We start from the raw sequence: 20,000 nt of genomic DNA, 5'->3' as shown, positions 1-20,000 counted from the left end.
CTGGGGGAGGGGCGTCTGCGGCGCCTGCCGCGGGAACTCCGCCTCCTTCTTCTCCTCGAAGTCCTCGTTGAACAGGTCGTGCATGTCGTCCTCCGGCACCGTGTTGGCCAGCTCGTCGATCAGCTCCTGCCACTCCTGGTCGTTCAGGTTGATGTCGGAGAAGAGCTTGTTCTGGTTGGACAGCGAGGTGTCGGAGGACTCGATGCCCGCCCCGTCGTCCAGCGGCTCCTGCTTCATGTCCTTCAGCAGGCCGAAGCCGTCCTCCAGATCCAGGGAGCCGTTCAGCTTGATGTCCGGCAGGCCCCCGTTCTTGCCCAAATCGTCAGGCCGGCCGGGGACGTGGTTGTTGCCCCCGCCGGTGTTGTTGGCCATGCCCAGGGGGGGCTTGATGTCCATTTGGTGGAGGGGCGAGGCGGGGGGCGCGTTGTTGGGCAGGCCGGCCAGCGGGTCCAGGCCCCCGGGGGGCCCCTCCTTGCGCAGTCTTTTGGGGTTGGGCGAGAAGCTGCCATCGCAGACCCCGTTCTGCTCGCCATTCAGCGGCGACCGGGCACTGTCCAGTTTCCTCTTCACCGTCTCCTGGAGCTGCCAAAACACAACGGGGAGGACAAAAATGAGCAACGGGAGTTACAACAGTGTCAGCTGATGTGCGGTGAGCGTTCTGGCACAAAATGGCTGCCGCGCATCACCCAGGTGGGCGCTACACATTGCTGGTGGTTGAGGCGAGTTTCACCTTCATCACTGTAAAGCGCTTTGAGTCACCAGTCGGTGAGAAAAGCACAATATGAATGCAAGGAATTCAATATTAACCTCATCTCAAAGTATCTCAAACAGTGTGTTCAGACAGTTATCATAGCCCTACAGCAAAATGTCCAGTGTTAACTCAACTCTAGCAGAGTGCATACGAGTCCAGTATTGTCGGACCACATGTACTTTGTGCCGGTTTAACACTGAACATTTACTCAGTATTATTGGCTCTGTGAAGGTGCCTTTTAATAACACTCTTAGTTCTTAGAGGAGAATAGCAAGCCACCATTTACAGTCACAGCTGGTGCATTACAGTGTTTTGGGAACATTAGGGATATCACAAGGCACGGGCATCCACAGCCATCAGCACTTGATTATAATTAATTACCTGGCTGTTTGAAGTTCTCTAACAGCTAGCCTACCCGTGTTTTAAGCTGCCTAGAAACAAACTTCTGCACCTTCAATATCCAACGTTTCAAGTTGTGTGTTTATACAGTCTTCCGCACAGGCGCTTGGACTTAAACATGGCTCTCTCGGGAGGTAGTTACAAGGTAAATCAAATCACAGTACCGTGCTACGCCTCGACTCTCCAAAGCGAGTCGGTTTTGTCACAATTCAAATTGTTAAAACACCTCCCTGCCCCCATCTAAGAAAGCTCAATATTCACCAACTGTCCCTGTCTCGCTTCCAGAAGAGAATATATTGCACAGAGAGAGAGAGAGAGAGAGAGAGAGAGAACAACAGCGCAATAACGACTGCCTGTTAGCACTTAATCATTATCTGTGGAAAAAGCAGAGCTGCAGCGGAAGGGCTCGGCGCTGAAAAATGACAGTTGACGAACTTTCATTGTTCACACTTCACCAAGCGCTTATTACAGCGGCATCTCCTGCTTAACTCTCTCAGTCATTGAACACGCTCTGCCATCCACGCCCGGAGCCAGCAGCCAGCCAGCAGCCAGGCCCAGCAGACTGGGGGGGGGGGGGGGGGCAGGGAATTCGACACTCCGTAGCAGGACGGAGAGCGGCGCTGAGAGCCGTCGCTGGACTTTGGCACCAAACTGCTTCTCCTGCTTCTCAGCAGCAGATACCTGTTCTTGGCGCTATCTATCCACAGAACATGGAGGGACGCGGGGAGCTTTGGGGTTGCCCATCGCCGTTTATTTTTTATTTTACCTAAAAGGTTTTCAAATTTGTACAGGTTTCAAGTTTGTGGTCCTAACTGGACAATGACAGTTTGCAATTAAGCCCCCCCCCTCAACCCTATGATATCTTTCAGTAGTCACAGGCACCAAATGTACCCCCTGCTTCTTAGCCATGGCAAATTCTACCCTGGCTACCATTTATCCAGAGAATAAGACCCTCTGTCTGCCTGGCACCATGGCTGCCCCTGCTAAACCACTAATACGACATCTCCTCCTAGATGCATATCAATAACTGAAATCAATGAATCAATGAAGATCAATAACCTGTCCAGGTTACAGGGATTAGGCTGCATGAGTATTGGGATGCAGGCATTAAAGTTTGTGTGTTTGAATGCCATGAGATCCAGCACTACTTCACCCTTGAGGAGGGCAACTATTCTCTGAAAAAATGCAGCTGCATAATCTGTAAAACTGCAAGCCTAGCAAGTGGGCCTGTTAAAGCGTGTGTAAAAACATTAATTTAAAGAAGTTATACAACATATATATATGTTATAATAATATTTGCTTCACAAGTTTTCATATGAAAGATAACTATCAATAAAACATACAGTGGGAAGTCCTACTGTGTGATTATCAATATCTGCTCATTCTCATTAACAAACTACCAACCACGCATTCCACATCTACACGTATTTGCCAACTTTTTATTGTGCAATTTTCACCTCTCAAAATAAACTACTCACCTCCCTGGAATTAATATTAAACTGTTCAACTATGAAATGCCTTTCGCAGTGAAGCAAGTGAGTAAAGCCTTTCGCTTTCATTTTGACGACGAAAAACAAGCAATGCAGCCCTTCAATAAAAGTAAAAAAAATTAGATCTGCAATTTCAGGACAGATTCTGAAATATTCCACCCCCCTCCACCCACAGTATTTTTTTCTCCCAAACTGAAGCAGAACCATGATTATTAAAATATGTCTGAATTATAATTTTACCCCATTTGCCATTATTATTATACCACTGCAAGTAAAATCTAGTTTTATATTTTTGCGAGCGATAAGGTCTCTCCTTCTTCCAAGCCACTGATTAGGTTGGAGTAAAACTTGGCTGTAGGTTTGCTTTTATAGAAACACAAGGCTAGGCATTTTTACAGCTTCATCAACAATTTGGTTGAAAAATGTGTGTGTGTGTGTCTGTGTGTGTGTGTGTGTCTGTGTGTGTGTCTGTGCGTGTCTGTGTGCGTGTGCGTGTGTGCATGTCTGTGTGTCTGTGTGTGTGTGTGCGCGCGTGTGTGTGCATGCGTGCGTGGGGGTGTGTGTGTGTCTGTCTGTGCGCGTGCGCATGCGTGTGTGTGTGTGTGTGTGCGCATGCATGCGTGGGTGTGTGTGTGCGCATGCGTGAGTGTGTGTGTGTCTGTGTGTCTGTGTCTGTGTGTCTGTGTGTGTCTGTGTGTGTCTGTGTGTGTCTGTGTGTGTCTGTGTGCGTGTGCGCATGTCTGTGTGTCTGTGTGTGTGTGTGTGCGCGCGTGTGTGTGCATGCGTGCGTGGGGGTGTGTGTGTGTCTGTCTGTGCGCGTGCGCATGCGTGCGTGGGTGTGCGCGCGTGTGTTATCAGATGTGAAATTGCACTGTAGTTCAATCTCCAAATTTCTCAGAACAGCGGTGGGTCTACTGAGATGACCAAAACAGGAAAAGCAGAAAGGGTAAAGTGCAACACTACTCCCTGTCAACGCAAAAATCATGTAGTCCTTGCTGAAAAATGTTACAAAACTCAACCTTTTTTTCTGTGTCTCTGCCCCCCCCCAGAAGAAAATGAGCAATCTTAAATACGCATGGGGGACAGCAACAAGTTCAAAAGGCAAGATGCGATTCAAAAACCTCTCCATGACTCGCATTGTTATTCAAGTGGAACATTAACACAGCATATTCAGAGGGAATTCTGAACCCATGAAAAAGGAACACAGAGAAGAAGGGATAGAGAGAGAAAGAGAGCGAGAGAGAAAGAGATGGAGATACATGGAGAAAGATGAGGATAGTGTTTGAGGGATGGGGGGTGGGGTGATGGTCTCAGTCATTCTGTAGTGTGCGTTTCCACTGCTTTCATCTGCAGCCATCCTTTCTGCCATAGCAGGGCCTCTGCAGTACCCTCTAGCCTACTTATCACAAGAGGAGGAGTGGGGGTTAGGGTCCTTTGTCCCTAAAGATGATCAAATAGCACTCATGTCACCATTCAGAGGAGAGGCACTCTCAGACCATTATATCTGCCTTTTGCTCCTTGGGGGTCACTTGATTGCTAATGTCAACACCCCCCCCCCCAACCCCCCCCAATCTAAGGATCGCTTTTCCCGGTCACACAAGCCGGACCGTCCGACGGTAACAACCGGTGCATTAGCTGGTGTTGTGACATTGGGGGAGGGGGGGGGCATCCCTGTCCTCCCCCAAATGTTGCAGGACACACTTCTTGGCTCGACGGTAAATATTTGCGAAAAGCCTCGCCGAGCCGGCTCACCCGGGTCACCTGGAACAATGGCGGCGGCACTAAGCCGCGCATCGCCTCCCGCGCGTTTAACGCCTCGGCGCCGACCGCGTTCGCGTTAATTACACTCCAGGTGTGCTCATTAAAAGGACAGTTTGCTAATTACAGTGCGGCGATACCCATTACGGCGTTAGCGTTAGCGGCGTCGCGCGGTAACATCGTCGTCCGCGGCTCTTTCCGCGTCTTAACGGGGCGGGTAACGCGTGTGCGTGAGCCTCCCAGCGATTCCTGCCAAATGAAATTTGAAAATAACTGAATTCCCTGCCCTTCTGCGCGTCTGTCCCTCCCCTCCAGGGGGAGGGGGGTGAGGACCGTGTTTACGGAGGAAAAATTCGACAAGATAAATAGATCATCTGGTATGTGGAGGGGGGAGGTTTCTGCAGCCTTCTTCGCCTCGCTTTTAAAAGCGTTTTATGCGACTGGAGACGTTTCGAGACGTGCCATTGTTTGTTTCTCTTTGTGCTCCTCCCCTACCCTTGCCCTGAGCCGGGGGGCGGTAAATCCAGGAGCCTGGCGGGGGCGCTGTCAGTGTCGATAGCGTTTATCAGGTCGTAAGGACGATTAGACACGCTGTCAATCTTCCCTGACAAGCAGGGACATGCGGAATTCTGTTGCCCCTGTCACGACCACACAGGAGGGGTATCTTTGCCCTTAACAGCACTCCCCGCCCTGCTGCATTCAGAGCGTGATCCAGTGGCGTTGACGTGGGCTTCCTGTGAAATACGAGGTAATGAATCTGGTGATAATCTGATGCTCTCTGACGGCGACAGTAGCTCTTGTGTTTAACGGCGACTTCCTGCCGTCGCCGGGCTCTGCCACCGCCCCGCCGCGAGGCGGAGAGCGCCGGGACCGCGCCGTTAAAGCCAGCGGCCGGGGAGACGCGGGGGACGGCAGGGCTATGTGCGCGTAAACGCCGGCGAACCGTTGTTAGCGGGATGAGCAGGAGTCGAGGCGCCTCCTGTTTTCCGCGGAGAAGCCAAATGAGCAAACCTGCCTCTGTCTGAGAACCCCTGCTGACTGTGAATGGGGGAGGTTCTGACTCTGCGGCGTCCAACATTAAAAGCAGGGCCTTGTTTGCCTCACTCCCCCCCCCCGCCCCGCCCGCCAGCTCACCAGTCTGCAGCTCACACAAGAACAGGCTGTCTCATGTGCCGTCTTTATCAACACAGAGAGAGAGAGAGAGAGAGAGAGAGAGAGAGAAAGAGAGGAAGAGGGGGGAGAGAGAGAGACAGAGAGAGAGACAGACAGACAGAGAGAGAGAGAGAGGAAGAGACAGACAGACAGACAGACAGAGAGAGAGAGAGAGAGAGGAAGAGGGGGGGAGAGAGAGACACAGAGAGAGAGGGTGAGAGAGGGAGAGGGAAATAGAGAGTGTATGTGCGTGTGTGTGCGCGTGTGTGAGAGAGGGAGAGAGAGAAATGGGTGAGAGGGAGAGTGAGAGTGTGTGGGTGTGTGCGTGAGGGAGAGAGGGAAACGGAGAAGGAGAGGGAGAGAAAAAAAGAGAGAGAAACACGGAGAGGCAGAGAGAAACAGACAGAGAGAGAGGGGGAGAGAGAGAGAGAGAAACAGAGAGAGAGGGAGAGGAAAGGGGGGGTGGCAGAGAAAGACGGAGGGAGGGAGGGAGAGACAGAAGAGCCCTTCAGACAGACGGCAGCCCTTTCATCTGACTAAAAGAGCTGCTTTTGCTCCAAATCCCACCAACAGCAGAGACTCATTTGTCAGGGTGGGGGTTGGGGGGGGGGGTGGAGAACCACCAAGGTGCGGTTGTTATAGCAACCTCTCCTGCTCCAGCGCCGTGCGCAGCCCCCCCCGCGCCCCCCCTCCTCCACCCTTCCGCGCTGATCGCAGTGGACAGCTATGCCAATAATGTACAGGAAATGAGCGGCCATTGTGTGCCGGCTGCTTTTCTGTCCTCAGCTGAATATACAACAGGATCTTTTTCCCTTCCCCCCCCTGAAGAATGTGCCATTACAAAGACACACGGGCCGAACAAACAGCTCCTTCAGCAGCAGATTCCACACCACAAGCGCGCTGATACTGAGAGGCTCGTTTTTCAATCCAGGTGTCTGACGCTAAAGCTGTGGAGCACTTGGTGAGTGTGACACTGGGGGAGGGGTAAACGCGGTTACAGTGGGGCAGAAGGGTCCAGACCGCGCCGTCCTTTCCTCTGTGTACGCAGGCGTTCGACAGGGTCACCTTGGTGTGTGCACAGGGGTTCGGGGCGTGAGCGCGGTTGATTTTGGGGGATGGGACAGTTACATCCCGTGTCACAGCCAGCCATACGCAAGGCTGCCCCCCCCCCCCCCCCCCCTGCCCCAGGTCAATGATGGAGCAGCTGCCCAGAGAGGGTTGCTAATGACCCAAAACTGGTCACGGTGCAGTCTCAGTCCGGCTTTAGCGATCCCCGCCCCCCCCCCCCTCCCCACCGGTGACCTGGCCACTGTCACCGCCTCCCCCAAACCGCACGCAGACGGCCACGATGAGGCCTGACACTTTTGTACCTGTAACATTTCAAACCCGGGTTGCTGTCCATCTTGTTATACACAAAGGGCCACCAGCACCACAATTACCGTATTAAGGCACCTTTTGTCAGTCTCTATCTCCCAAGCATTTACCACACAATATAACCTGAAATGTCTGTATCATGGTGCGTGATTGGTACTTCAAACTGGACACCTGTCCTTTGGATTGTTTTCAAATACTCATTTACTTGGAAAAAAAAAAAAGGATATAAATAATGAAACCTCCTTTTAAGGCCTGATAAGATGTTACATTACTCTTTGGATGGATTCATTATGGGCAATGTCAACAGTCCTTCATTCCCCTTTACAGGGAGCTCTCCAAGGTCAGTCGTGTCACAGAGGGGATGGTGTTTGGGAGTTATGACACCCCCTGGCCACCGGGGAGCACCCTGACTGGACTGTGACGGTGTTTTCAGCCAAAAACATGACTGAGGGAGCGTCTCCTCCACCAAGTTTTCTAATTGTTCCGGAAATCCGTCTGCGCCAGGTCTTTAGCGGAGGGTTCAATACTTCAAAGAGCCGTCGGTGAAAATTCCCACTAAAAGCCTAATTTTTCAAATGGGCCAATTCCCATGCGCATTTCAACTCCATCTCCCTCTCCTCACTCAGCATCACACCGCTTTTAGCATCAAACGCAACAAATTAGCGGATATTTACCGCGCCGCGGCACGCTTTTCATACAGTACATATTACCGTGGTTACCAAACCGAGAGAGGCTCCTTTCGCATTTCCCTTCCCAACCTGGACCAGGAGGGCAGAGTATGAATCAGAAGAACATAATACTCTACATATGACACTACAGAGGTTGTGTTCAGAAGAACATAATACTACTTTTCACACACTACAGAGGGTTGTCTTCAGAAGAACATAATACTCTACTTTTCATCCACTAGAGGTTGTGTTCAGAAGAACATAATTAATACTCTACTTTTCACTCACTGGAGAGGGCTGTGTTCAGAAGAACATAATACTCTCCTTTTCACACACTGGAGCAGGGATCCTCAATCTTACCCAGAAATTGCCACGGTCTGGGAGCAGTCTTACGTTCTACTCATCAACCACTAGAGTCTTTGCTGAGGACCTCGGTTAGTAGAACGAGGTGTGTTACTGCTTGGTTGACACAAAAGCCTGCACCCACACCAGCCCTTTCTGGATAAGACTGAAGACGCAGCACTAGAGGACGCCTTTAAGACGGCAGGGAAAAGGACAGCGGCCTCTCACTGCGGTGGGGTTTAAGTATAAGCGCCGATAAAGCAGATGACCCGGTAACGGTGGATTAAATCAGTGTAGTGCTCCACGTTCCCCCTCAAGAGGAAGCAGAGCCCTTCAGTACAGCTGTGTGCGAGCAGAGGAAGAAAGCAGAGCAGAAGTGTGCTTAGTGTTCAAGCCACACGCACACCGCATGCGTATATTTACACACCTGCACACACACACTCCAAATAATGTGCACACACACGCACGCATGCACATGCAGACACACGCACGCACGAACGCACGCACGCACACGCAGACACACAGAAGCTCTCTCACACACACACACAGAAGCTCTCACACACACACACATGCGCACACACATACACACACACACACACACACGCGCGCGCACGCGCACGCAAGTAGTACACACTGCACAGCACTGACGAAGCAGCACAAAAACAAAATCAACTAAGTATGCTCACACATGCAGGCAAAACAAGCACTCAAAAACCCACTATATAGACACAGAGACACACTGACAAACACACAGACATACACACAGGTAACATTCTCCCAGACCGACAGAAAATATTGACGGCCATGTTTGCAGAAACGTGGAGGCTTCACAAATCAGGCCAACATGCCCCCAAATTTCACCAGAGACTGCGGCCCTCTTGGGAGGGACCCAAAATGTTGTGACTGAGGGCTTGATTCAGGAGCTGGTCCCCCGTCAAACAAAGATCACCCCTGGTCTTAGACTCAACCTCAACACATCCGCAGCATTGCTGCTCACAGCACAGTTCCAGAAACTTCTTCTTTGGTCTTCCTTAGATTTTAGGTGAGAGAGAGGAATACAATTGTTCAAGGTGACATTTCACCATGAGCAAGATAGACAGATCGATAGATTCATAGATTTACAGATAGATAGCTAGATAGATAGGAGTACAGACAGACAAACAGAAAAAAAGGTCATTGGTGTCATCTGTTCTTTGGAATATGTCATTGCTGTGAATAGTTCTGAAAGTATCAGAACCACATGCTGCTGAGTGTATTAGCCAGTGCTTTAGGATTGGATGACCCTCCAGCGACAGTGACTCTGCTGACCTTGTGTTGACCTTCACTGTGGAAGCATCCGCGTTTGGGGGCGCCGCCGCCACCCCCATCCCGGGCCCCGCCCCCATTTTTGGGTGACGATTGGCGCCCATGTGGGCGCCTGGGCGTAGCCGGCAGACTGTGAAATTAGCTCGTTTAATCAAACGTGGCTTTAATTAGGGAAGAGAGCACTACGGCGACGCGGACTGCTGGCATGCGGGGGACGTGAGGATACCGCTACTAAAACTTTCATTAGGATACATCTGTACCCCCCGTTCCCCCACCCCCCGCCCCCCTGCCTCACTTCCTGCCTCCTCAATCTCCAGCGGATACAGTGGCTGCCTCTGCTCCTCCCCCGAGTACATTTGGAAACGGCTGCTTAAAAACCACTTCATACCATGCTAACAGCCTGTACAGTCAGGCTAAATGCTAGCTTCCAGCTTACTACTACTACAGTATACTGTGTATGTTGTGCATAATCAATGCTACTGAACTGAACAATGAAGTCAGAATCAGGGAATTCAAACGTTTGGAATGTGAGCCAACCGCCACTATGCAAATAACTGGTGAGCATTATCTTTTCCACTAATGAAACACCGGCACACAGGACGGCCAGCCAATCAGCTCAGAGTGACAGCGTTGAGAGCTGTCTTGGGGAAAAACAAGGGGGCAGGGCCTCCCAGCCTGAAGGCGTTATTTTGGGGAGGGGGGTTGTTGTAAGGGGGGTGGTCTCCTTGGCTTGGCGCAGCTGAGTGGAGTGTGGCACGTCGCTGGCCGCCCTTCCTGACTCGCGGCTCCGGTGGCTGGGGTCCAGCCCGAGGGGGGCAGCGCAGGGTTTAAAAATATCCCCCCGCGCTGGGTCAGGGCCCGCCCGTGCCATCTGCAGGCCACAGGAAGTGCCGATATGGGCCTGGCGGGAGCTGGAGCGGCAGCCAATGGGCACGCTGATGCAGTGGGGTATTAAGGAGCTGCACCATGCTGGTGTGTGAGTGTGTGTGTGCGTGCGTATGTGCCTGCGTGTGTGACTATTAGCTCTGGTATGTGTGTGTGGGCGTGCGTGTATATGTGCCTGCGTATATGTGTGTGTGGGGCATGTATGTGTGTGAATGTGTGCGTGTGTGTGTGGCATGTAAGTGTGCGTATGTGTGTGTGTGCATGTGCATATACGTGTGTGCGTGCGTATATGTGTGTGCATGTGTGTGTGTGTATGCATTTGTGTGTATGTGCGTGTGTATGTGTTCATACGTGTGTGCATGTGTGTGTGCGTGTGTGTGTATGCATTTGTGCGTGTGTGCGTGTGTATGTGTGCATATGTGTGTGTGCGTATATGTGTGTGCATGTGTGTGTGTGTGTATGAGTTTGTGTGTATGTGCGTGTGTATGTGTTCATATGTGTGTGTGCATATATGTGTGTGCATGTGTGTGTGTGTGTGTATGCGTTTGTGTGTATGTGCGTGTGTGCATGTGTATGTGTGCATATGTGTGTGTGCGTGCGTGTGTGTGTGTATGTATGTGGGCATGCGTTTGTGTGTGTGTATGTATGTGGGCATGCGTGTGTGTGTATGTATGTGGGCATGCGTTTGTGTGTGTGTATGTATGTGGGCATGCGTGTGTGTGTATCTATGTGGGCATGTGTGTGTGTGTATCTATGTGGGCATGCGTTTGTGTGTATCTATGTGGGCATGCGTTTGTGTGTGTGTATGTATGTGGGCATGCGTGTGTGTGTGCGTGTGTTTGGTGCAGTACAGTAGGGGAACGTGGGACAGAAGAGAGAGGAAGAAGGGGGCGCAGGGCGTCAGTGAGCAGAGCTTCCGCTCGTGGAGCCATGCCGCCTCTTCCTAAACGGCACTAAACACCCCCCCTCCCCCCTGCGCCTCCCGCCCCCACACTGCCCCCCCAGTCTCACTGCCTTAGCGCCAGCCTGTTTAAACACAAGCTCTGTTTGCACTGCACTGGCTGCTGCATGTTAAACACAGCCACTGAAACCCTACGCCAATCCAATAAAGGCATCAGCCTCGCAGTCAGAGACGGCAATTACCAATGCCCTGTGCGTGTGTGTGTGTGTGTGTGTGTGTGCGTGTGTGCGTGTGTGTGTGTGTGTGTGTGTGCGTGTGTGTGTGGCTGAGGGGAGGGAGAGGGAGAGAGAAAGAGAGGGGAGCGGGAGAGAGAGAGGGAGAGAGAGAGAGAAAGGGAGAGGGAGCGAGCAGGAGAGGAGAGGGAGAGAGAGGAAAAGAGAGTGAAGTGAAGGAGAAAGGGAGAGAGGGGGAGGAGAAAGAAAGAAGCAGTAAATTTATTTCCGTGAGACGAGCGGGAAATGGGATTTTAGCTCTGGCTCATGGGGGGGGGCTGGTGTTATCAGGGTGAATGGACGATGGGCCGAGGAGCAGATGCATTCTGGGTAGTTTATCCAAGCCTCCTATCCCAGCAGGACAGACACAGACCTGTTGCCTGCTACGTGCATGACCTTTGACCCTAAAAGACCCTACACACTGCCTACACACCACCCAGGCCTGGACGACTGGACTACTCCACACCTCCATCTCTCTCCTTTCCCGTTCCTGTCCCAGACAAAATCACTTCATCTGCCTTTATCTATTATTATCTGTTCATCACAGTGGGCTTATTAAGAAATTAACTGCAATTACAACTACCTAGCATATGCAGTCTTCAAGCATCCCAGTGCATCAGATCCAAGTCTCTCTGAAGAGATCTTTTTCAGTACTGTTTAGTTTGACTTTGTCTGCTCTGACTTAAGACTTTTTCCCCCAGTTCTCGAGTTCATCACGTAAGCACAGCGGAGCTTTGAAGTCTCCAACAAATGGGATTTTCTGCAGCGCGAGGATAAATCTGTTCTGGTGTGCACTGTTTAAGAGGCGCCGTCTTACTGTAAGGATATATACCGTCGCGCCTGCTTCAGTTCATATTCGGCGAGGAGAGTGGGTTTAAAAGAGGCTCTTTTTCGCTCTTAAGTTCCCACAAGATAACGGTTTTAAATCAGAGTCGTTTTATCGTTTCAGACGGAACCGAGTGAGACCTCCTCGCTGAAAAACAAACAAATTAGACCGCCACACTGAAGATGAGACGTCTGGGACTCGTGAGAAAAGGGCGTGCTGAAGAGTTGTGGGCACCCTTACGGATTTTAGGGAGTGTGACTATCATCAACGCGGTCCCTTTGACCGCACCCTGCGATCAGACCTCCCAACACAACCCGACCGCCATCACCACCAGCGCCGCACACACGGGCCGGATTATGTTTGGAATCTGACGGATGCCGGGTTCGCCCATTACCTCACTTTTCCCTCTGGGCTCATGGTTTCGGTGCTCACTGGCTTCCGTGCTTTACCTCTTTCTCAATAAAGAGCTTTACACTAAAAAACACAATCCATTATTATTATGCACATGATTAATACTAAGATAAGTATTAATAGCCAAGAGGCGATTATTAACCCTTACAGGGGGAAGCCTAGTGGCTAAGGTACATGACTGGGACCTGGAAGGTTGGTAGTTCAAGCCCTGATGTTGCCATGATAAGATCTGCACAGCTGTTGGGCCCTTGAGCAAGGCCCTTAACCCTGCATTGCTCCAGGGGGATTGTCCCCTGCTTAGTTGAATCAACTGTAAATCACTTTGGATGAAAGCATCAGCTGAGCAACAAAACAATTGCATTTTCTAAATTAAAAAATAAAACTTTGGTGTTCTAGAACTCCTAGAACTTCTAAAATTTGGTTTCAATTACCAGTAGTGATTGTGACATTCAGTTAAGAACACTCTAATCACATGTGGGTGTTTGTAAAAGTGTTAAAGGGTCAATGATCTTAAGGGTTGTAGTTGTTGTAGTCTTGAGCCCCTTCAGACCTGAGGTGCTGCCAGCCACAACAACCCCCCCCCCCCCCCCCGCCCCCTCCAGACCTCTGAGGACAGGCAGATGGGCTTACCCACAATGCCCTGGGCTGCAGGAGTTCTTTGACCACAGCGAGTACCCCACTTCCCCCAACTGTGTGAGCAGGTGCTGTTTATGGCCTGCAGTTTCCATGGGGACGGGGGAAAAAAGAAGCAGGCCCTGCAAGCTTGGCTGTTGGCCGGGCTGTGCTCTCAAAGCACAGGGAGGGAGGGGGCGACATCACCACAGTCCAGATTCAACCTCTGAGTCCTACCAAAACGCAGAGCTACTTCATCCCAAGTACTCCGCAAGATGCAGTGTGTGCACACATCCTTTTCAGGCAGCCAATCACAGCCTTGTTAGAACCAAGCTCCTGGAGATCTACAATCCTCTAGGTTTTAATTCCAACCCAAACAGAGCCTACCTCATTCAACCACCAGAGATCTTGTTGAGCTGCTGATTAGCAGGAGGTGGTGCACCATTAGCGTTGAAATGACAGTAGATCTCCAGGAACAGGGTTGGCGGCCCTGCTGTAGCCTCTTCTGGGTGAGTGCTAATCCAGCGTCGACAGAGGCGACGTGGCGTGACCCCGTCTTTGCGCTGCACCTGTTTGTGGAGCCGGAGACGGTGAGGGGGAAGGACCCTGACTCATCTTCCTCCCTCCCTCATTAGCACCGCTCTGATCACGGCTCGGAGGAGCGCAGCCCCTGTAATGAGTCACTCTCAGAGACGCAGGGAGACGCGCTTCATCATGCTCGCTCATGCCGCCCACCTCTAAAACCAGATCCCAGAGGGCTGGAGACGGCGACACAGTGAGGGGTTCTTTCTGCGGATATTCTCCGGGTCTCGGGACAGAGCACCTCCAGTCCAGCCCTGTGCCTGCCCCTACGGGGGGCAGGGGGGGGGGGGGTTCACAGGGGCAGGCACAGGGCCCAGCTGGTATAACTTGATCCCTGCGTCGGACATGAGCAATTCTCGTCTCGCGCTCTCGTGACCACAGGAAGCTGTGGTGCTGTATAAAGCTACCAAACCAGCAGGCGGAGGAAAGAAAATATCATGTTCACAAACATCACCCCTTTTTTTAGCTGCTGTGCTTTTTAAACCAACCTTCTAAATGGCAAAAACAGATGAAAGGTAACATTAAAAACCAGAGAAGGCCAACTGGAGGGGAGCATGCTGGGGAGAGGGTGGTGACCCAAGACGTGGGATCTCTACTGAGACTCAGGGAGCAGCAACTCAGGTTTATTATGATCACCCAACTCCATTCCTGCACACGCCTGTCAATCAGCCTCAGTTCACATCGGCGTCCCTCAGGGGTCCTTTTTGGGCCTATTTTTTTCCAAAGCACAATCGCAGACGTGCAAAAAGAGCTTCAACACAATTAACTGGACTGTTGTGGGAATTACTGATTATCATGTATTTTGATTTCCGACATGCTGGTGTGCTATTTCTGCATGTACTGTGGTTACTGTAACTTATGACATAAAATGTGAGGCAATACTTTACTGCTTCAATATCCACCATAGGTCAGGCAAAAGCAACACAGTACAGAGTTTGAAAGGTTCCCTTACAGTGAAGGCGGTGATTCAAATAAAAACTACAGCTGTATGACACATACGGAAGTGGTCGAACACTCCAGTTCTGAGAAACTGCCCTGCCCAAACAACATGACCGCTGCCACATTTTTGGCATGCCTATCGCCGGTGCAATAAGTGCTAGAGTGCAAGAGTCTCCAGAGATTTGATCATCTGGGTTCCCCGATCACTGCTTGAGCCATCTTTTTTACATACACGCCTGCCGTCACTTCATACATGTCATGAGAGCGCATGTCAGTCAAATCACCAAAGTCACCCTGAATCAGGGGAGCCACAAAATGGCTTCATACGGACATCAAAGCCGAGGAGCAGAGTGGAGCGCTCCACTCGCTCACCCCGCGGTATTGATCTGTAGAGGGAGGTGCTTACTCCACACATCTTTCTCCAAACCATCCCCTCCGCAATGAGAATAGGTCCACTCCGCAACGGCATTACCAGAAATGTAATAAATAAATAAATCTGGAGCTTGATGATTTCACTCATGAAATGAGAGTTGATCCTGCAAATTCGAACAAACGAAGAATGAAGAAACGGAACAAGCGGACCTCCTCTTTAGTGATGGCTGTGTGAGAGGAGAGCAGTGGACACCAGAGCTCAGCCCGACCTGGTCGTGCTGATAGGGCCGTGCTGTGGGCTACGGCTGGACTACAGGACCTGTGAGCTACAGGACTCGGGAGCTACAGGACCTGAGTAAAGAGGAGGACCCGTGAGCTGCAGGACCCACGAGTGAAGAGGAGGACCCGTGAGTGAAGAGAAGGACCCGTGAGCTACAGGACATGTGAGCAAAGAGAAGGACCCGTGAGCTACAGGACCTGTGAGCGAAGAGAAGGACCTGTGAGCTACAGGACCCCGTGAGCGAAGAGAAGGACCCGTGAGCTACAGGACCCTGTGAGTGAAGAGAAGGACCAGTGAGCTACAGGACCCTGTGAGTGAAGAGAAGGACCCGTGAGCTACAGGACCTGTGAGCAAAGAGAAGGACCCGTGAGCTACAGGACCTGTGAGCAAAGAGAAGGACCCGTGAGCTACAGGACCCTGTGAGTGAAGAGAAGGACCCGTGAGCTACAGGACCTGTGAGCAAAGAGAAGGACCCGTGAGCTACAGGACCCCGTGAGTGAAGAGGAGGACCTGTGAGCTACAGGACCTGCGAGTGAAGAGAAGGGGCTGGACCACGCATCCATTACACCGGTCCGTTCTCCATGACAAACCTGTGGATACTCCGCTCCTCTTCTGGAGAAGCCAACCCGCTAGTTCAGTCGCAGCAATGTGGCAAGAGCCTGTGACTCAGCTAAGACAACTTATATAAAATAAAAACTTCTCCAATCATTAAACATTCCACTACTCTGTCCATTTTCTTTTCTCTATGCCACTCTTTAAAATGTTAAAATGATTAAAACCTTTGTGGATTTCTCCTCTATGGACAGTTTATTTTATGAGGGTGATCCTTAGGCTAGATATTAATAAACTAAAGAGTTTGCCAGTTTCATTTCTTTTGTTACTTACAGATGAAAAAAGGACCAAAAAACCAAATAGTCTTGCATCTCCCCAAACCGTCCCCTCCCCCCAACAACCCAACAGTGTTATTAAGAAGTGCTTCAAGGCATTCCGAAGTTCTTCAAGGGCTATCAACCCCCGGCCTCAGAGAAGCACTGATGTTAATTTCCACTTCCTTGTGGCTATTCCTTCATCATGGAATACACACTGAGAAGCTCAACAATTAATGGTGGTACTTTCCAGTTTCCTGTTCAAACATGAAATGGCTACTTCCTGTGCTGTTTCTTAAAACTTTCTTTAGCAATGGCGATTTATGCTAGCCTAGTTCTACCGCCAACATTCATCACACAGGGTGTGTACATGCTGCGCAATTTAATAAGTAGCATTGAAGAGTTGTGTGCATGGTTTTCCTTCCTTTGACATTTGAACTCCCTTACAACTCCTCTACCAATTAAAAGACTGGGATGTGGGTATGTTTTTATCAACTTTGGTAGCCTACATTGGGCTCATCCTAACTTAAAAACAAGCTACTGAATTCTACAGTACAATTCCATACATACTGCATGTCCCATAAGATCAGAGCAGAAGTGCCATCACCCACCCCTCCCTCCCTCCCTCCCTCCCTCCCTCCCTCCCTCTCTCTCTCTCCTCCCTATATTTATCTCCTGTTATTGACCCTACTCTGTATAGGCTCTGTGTAAACAACCCACCTTATACATTAGACACAAATTATAGTTATGTATGAAATGATAGCTGTGGTAAGAGTCATGTGACCACACTCCTGCACTGGAGATGACGGGGTGTTTCGTACGACAGCTGTACTGCGTCCGTTCAGGTCCTCCCACGTCCCAGTGTGAGGCCACCTCTCGCCCCATTCGCCCGGGCCCTGCTACCCACTCCCCCGAATTCTCCCGCCTCTGCGCGTGCGTCTCCGCAGTTACCATCTGCAATTTTCTGAGCTGCTGACAGGGCAAAAACAGAGCAGCCAGAGAAGCGTATTCACCAACAAACAAACAGCGCTGTGGTTGGCTCTTTGGCCAAGAGACTGAGACACCAGGGAGAGGGATAGCAACCAAAGCCCCAGCCCCATCCTGCCCGAATTAGGACCCGCAGCCTGCTGAGGATTGGGCCGTCCTTCACACTGCCAGAAATAATAACCCATTCCCATCTGCGCAGAGACGGTAAGGCCAAGCGCGTTACAGAGAAACAGTGCAGATTCCCCCCTCATAAAAGAAAAACACTTGAGTGCGTCGTAGGTGTAAGGGGATAGTGCGTGTCAAAGCTGAGAAGCATTAATTATCCGCTAATGTCTCACAGACTAGTAATTAATGTCAGTGTCGCAAGTCGCATCAGAGTCCCCCCTCTCCCAGTTGAGAGTGTGAACAACAGCAAACTGGGAGGGAGGGAGCGAGGGAGAGAGGGAAGGAGGGAGCGAGGGAGAGAAGGAAGGAGGGAGGGAGAAGTGGAGGGTTTCGCTCACGCGTCCCCACCTCTCTCCGCCTGTCAGCTTCCCTCGTTCGTGAGGAAATGCTTCTCGCTCTCAGCCTCACGCTCGGCTGTTCCTCGCTATTTTTAGAGTTTTACTTCTTCCTGTTCCTGGAGCTGCACCACGGAGAGGGAGGGAGGAAGAGAAATGAAGAGGGAGGGAGACAGGGGGGCACAAGGAAGAGAGAAAGAGACCGAGAGAGAGGGTGAGGGTGAGAGAGGCAGAGAGAAAGATGGAGAGGAAGGTAGAGGGGGAGAGAGGCAGAGAGAGAGGGTGTGGGAGACAGAGAGGGCGAGAGAGAAAGGGAGGGAGCAGGAGAGAGAACGGGTGAGAGAGAGAGACAGAGAGAGAGGGGAGGAGGGGAAGTGGGTGGGTGGCTCTGGAGGGGGAGGGGGGGATGCGGATTGGGCAGGGCCGTCTTTAGTAAATCAACTCGGCCGTTAGCTCCCCCCCGCCCCACCCTGCCACCCTCAGCTGTGGGTCAAACTTGCAGCAGGAAGAGAGTGTAAAAAAAGAAGAGGAGGAGGGGGGCCGGGGAGCGATCAGCCCCGATGGAAAAGCACACTCTGGTTAGCGGTAACGCGGTGAACTGCGCTGCAGCCATGAGGCTGTGGGACTGAGCCCTCCTTGTGGAGAATCTTAAATTATATTCTCTCATTCCCCAAGCCCACGCCCTGGCTCACGCGCACATCTCCTGTAACCCTTGGACAGCTGGATTATTTTTTATAAACTAGGCTAAACTGTGTACCTTATAAAAGTAACAGCCAAAGGGAAAAGCGTGTTCTGTCAAATGAAGGGACTCCCCTACAATGGAACAGCCTCTATGAAATATGCAACACCCACTGGACATCATCGGGCCAAGCAGACCAATGCAGAAGATTGCTGATCCAATTCTTCCATTTGTTATTAGTCAGTACCTTGGTAAGAGCATGAAATAACCAATCACCGCAGCCTTTAGCCACTCCCTACTAGTCCTACCACTGTGGCCAGCCTACCGCCAGCAGGCGAGACCTCCTGTTTAATAACCACAGCCAGGTGATGACCTGCATGTGCGCTTCAGAGCTCGGCTGCCTTCTCCGCAGTAGGGCTGCCTGCCATGACATACACTTTACACACGTACCTACAGACACATACAGACACATACAGACACGTACCTACAGACACATACAGACCCTTATCTACAGACACACACTGACACATATCTACAGACACATACTGACACATATCTACAGACGGAAACTGACAGGTATCTACAGATGCAAACTGACACGTATCTACAGACACATACAGACATGTACAGGCTGCTAGTAAAAGCATAGGTTCCATTATACATCCATTAATTCAGACTGGCATGTGGCGGCCATCCCAGCCCAGGACAGAAATAACACACCTAATTACGCTAGTATGTGCACGTCAAAACATTTCCACCAGCTTTGCGTGAGATCTCCAGCAGGATCATGCTACTGGCTGAATTATGAAGTCCTGACCTGAGGCAAGGTCAGGGGATAAACGCATGGGGGAATGTTTCTTTTCCCTGCAACACCTCTGCCATCTTACTGGGCATTACCTGAAAAGTATGATCCAATATTGGGATGAAATGGGGGGACTACCTGTGATCACCTGACCACATGACTTCCTGTGAGCACCTGTCACCATGACTACCTGTGATCACTAGACCACATGACTACTGATGATCACCTGACTACCTGTGATCACTCGTGTCCATGACTACTTTTGAGCACCTGTCTCCTTGACTACCTGTGAGTACCTGTCACCATGACTACCTGTGAGCACCTGTCTCCATGATTACCTGTGAGCACCTGTCTCCATGATTACCAGTGAGCACCTGTCACCATGATTACCAGTGAGCACCTGTCCACACACCTGTCTCTGAGGAGTGATGAAGCAGGCAGGATGAAAGCACTAACTCAGAGTGCATGACACTGTCCCATTCACAGCAGGGTCACTGTGCCCTTGAGCAAGGGAGCATCACTCAGCCTGATTGGTGGCACTGCAGTTTAGTAGTTAGGGAACCGGGCTTTTAACCTGAAGGTTTCATCCATCTCGACGGTTTATGGAGGAGGTTTGGTGCAAACACGTGGTGTGATGGTATTTTTGTGGTCTCAGTCTACCATGAAGTCAGGTCTCTGTCTTAACGCAAAGGCAAACATGCAGTGGTGACAGGTAGCCACCACCTCAAAAAAAAGGTTAATTATGTTGTGAAGGCACCCACATATATCTAAAGTGACTGCAGAACAGAGAAATCAGTTGCAGCAAAATGTGTAATAATATTTTCTCTACAAGTGTTATATAATATTC

The 20,000-nt window shown here is 50.8% G+C and overlaps 1 protein-coding gene across 1 annotated transcript in view; it reads right to left on the bottom strand.

The window, feature by feature from the left end:
* maml3 (mastermind-like transcriptional coactivator 3) overlaps window positions 1-20,000 on the bottom strand; it is a 179,163-nt gene that overhangs the window by 64,556 nt on the left and 94,607 nt on the right. Inside the window, exon 2 of the mRNA XM_061246109.1 lies at window positions 1-582. This exon is cut by the window's left edge and continues 978 nt beyond it. Coding sequence (XP_061102093.1) covers window positions 1-582 — 582 coding nt within the window. The remainder of the gene's footprint in view (window positions 583-20,000) is intronic.

Source organism: Conger conger, chromosome 6, assembly GCF_963514075.1.
Source record: "Conger conger chromosome 6, fConCon1.1, whole genome shotgun sequence".
Lineage (NCBI taxonomy): Eukaryota > Metazoa > Chordata > Actinopteri > Anguilliformes > Congridae > Conger > Conger conger.
The sequence above is the reverse complement of the archived record's forward strand: the minus strand, read 5'-3'. Positions and strand labels throughout refer to the sequence as shown.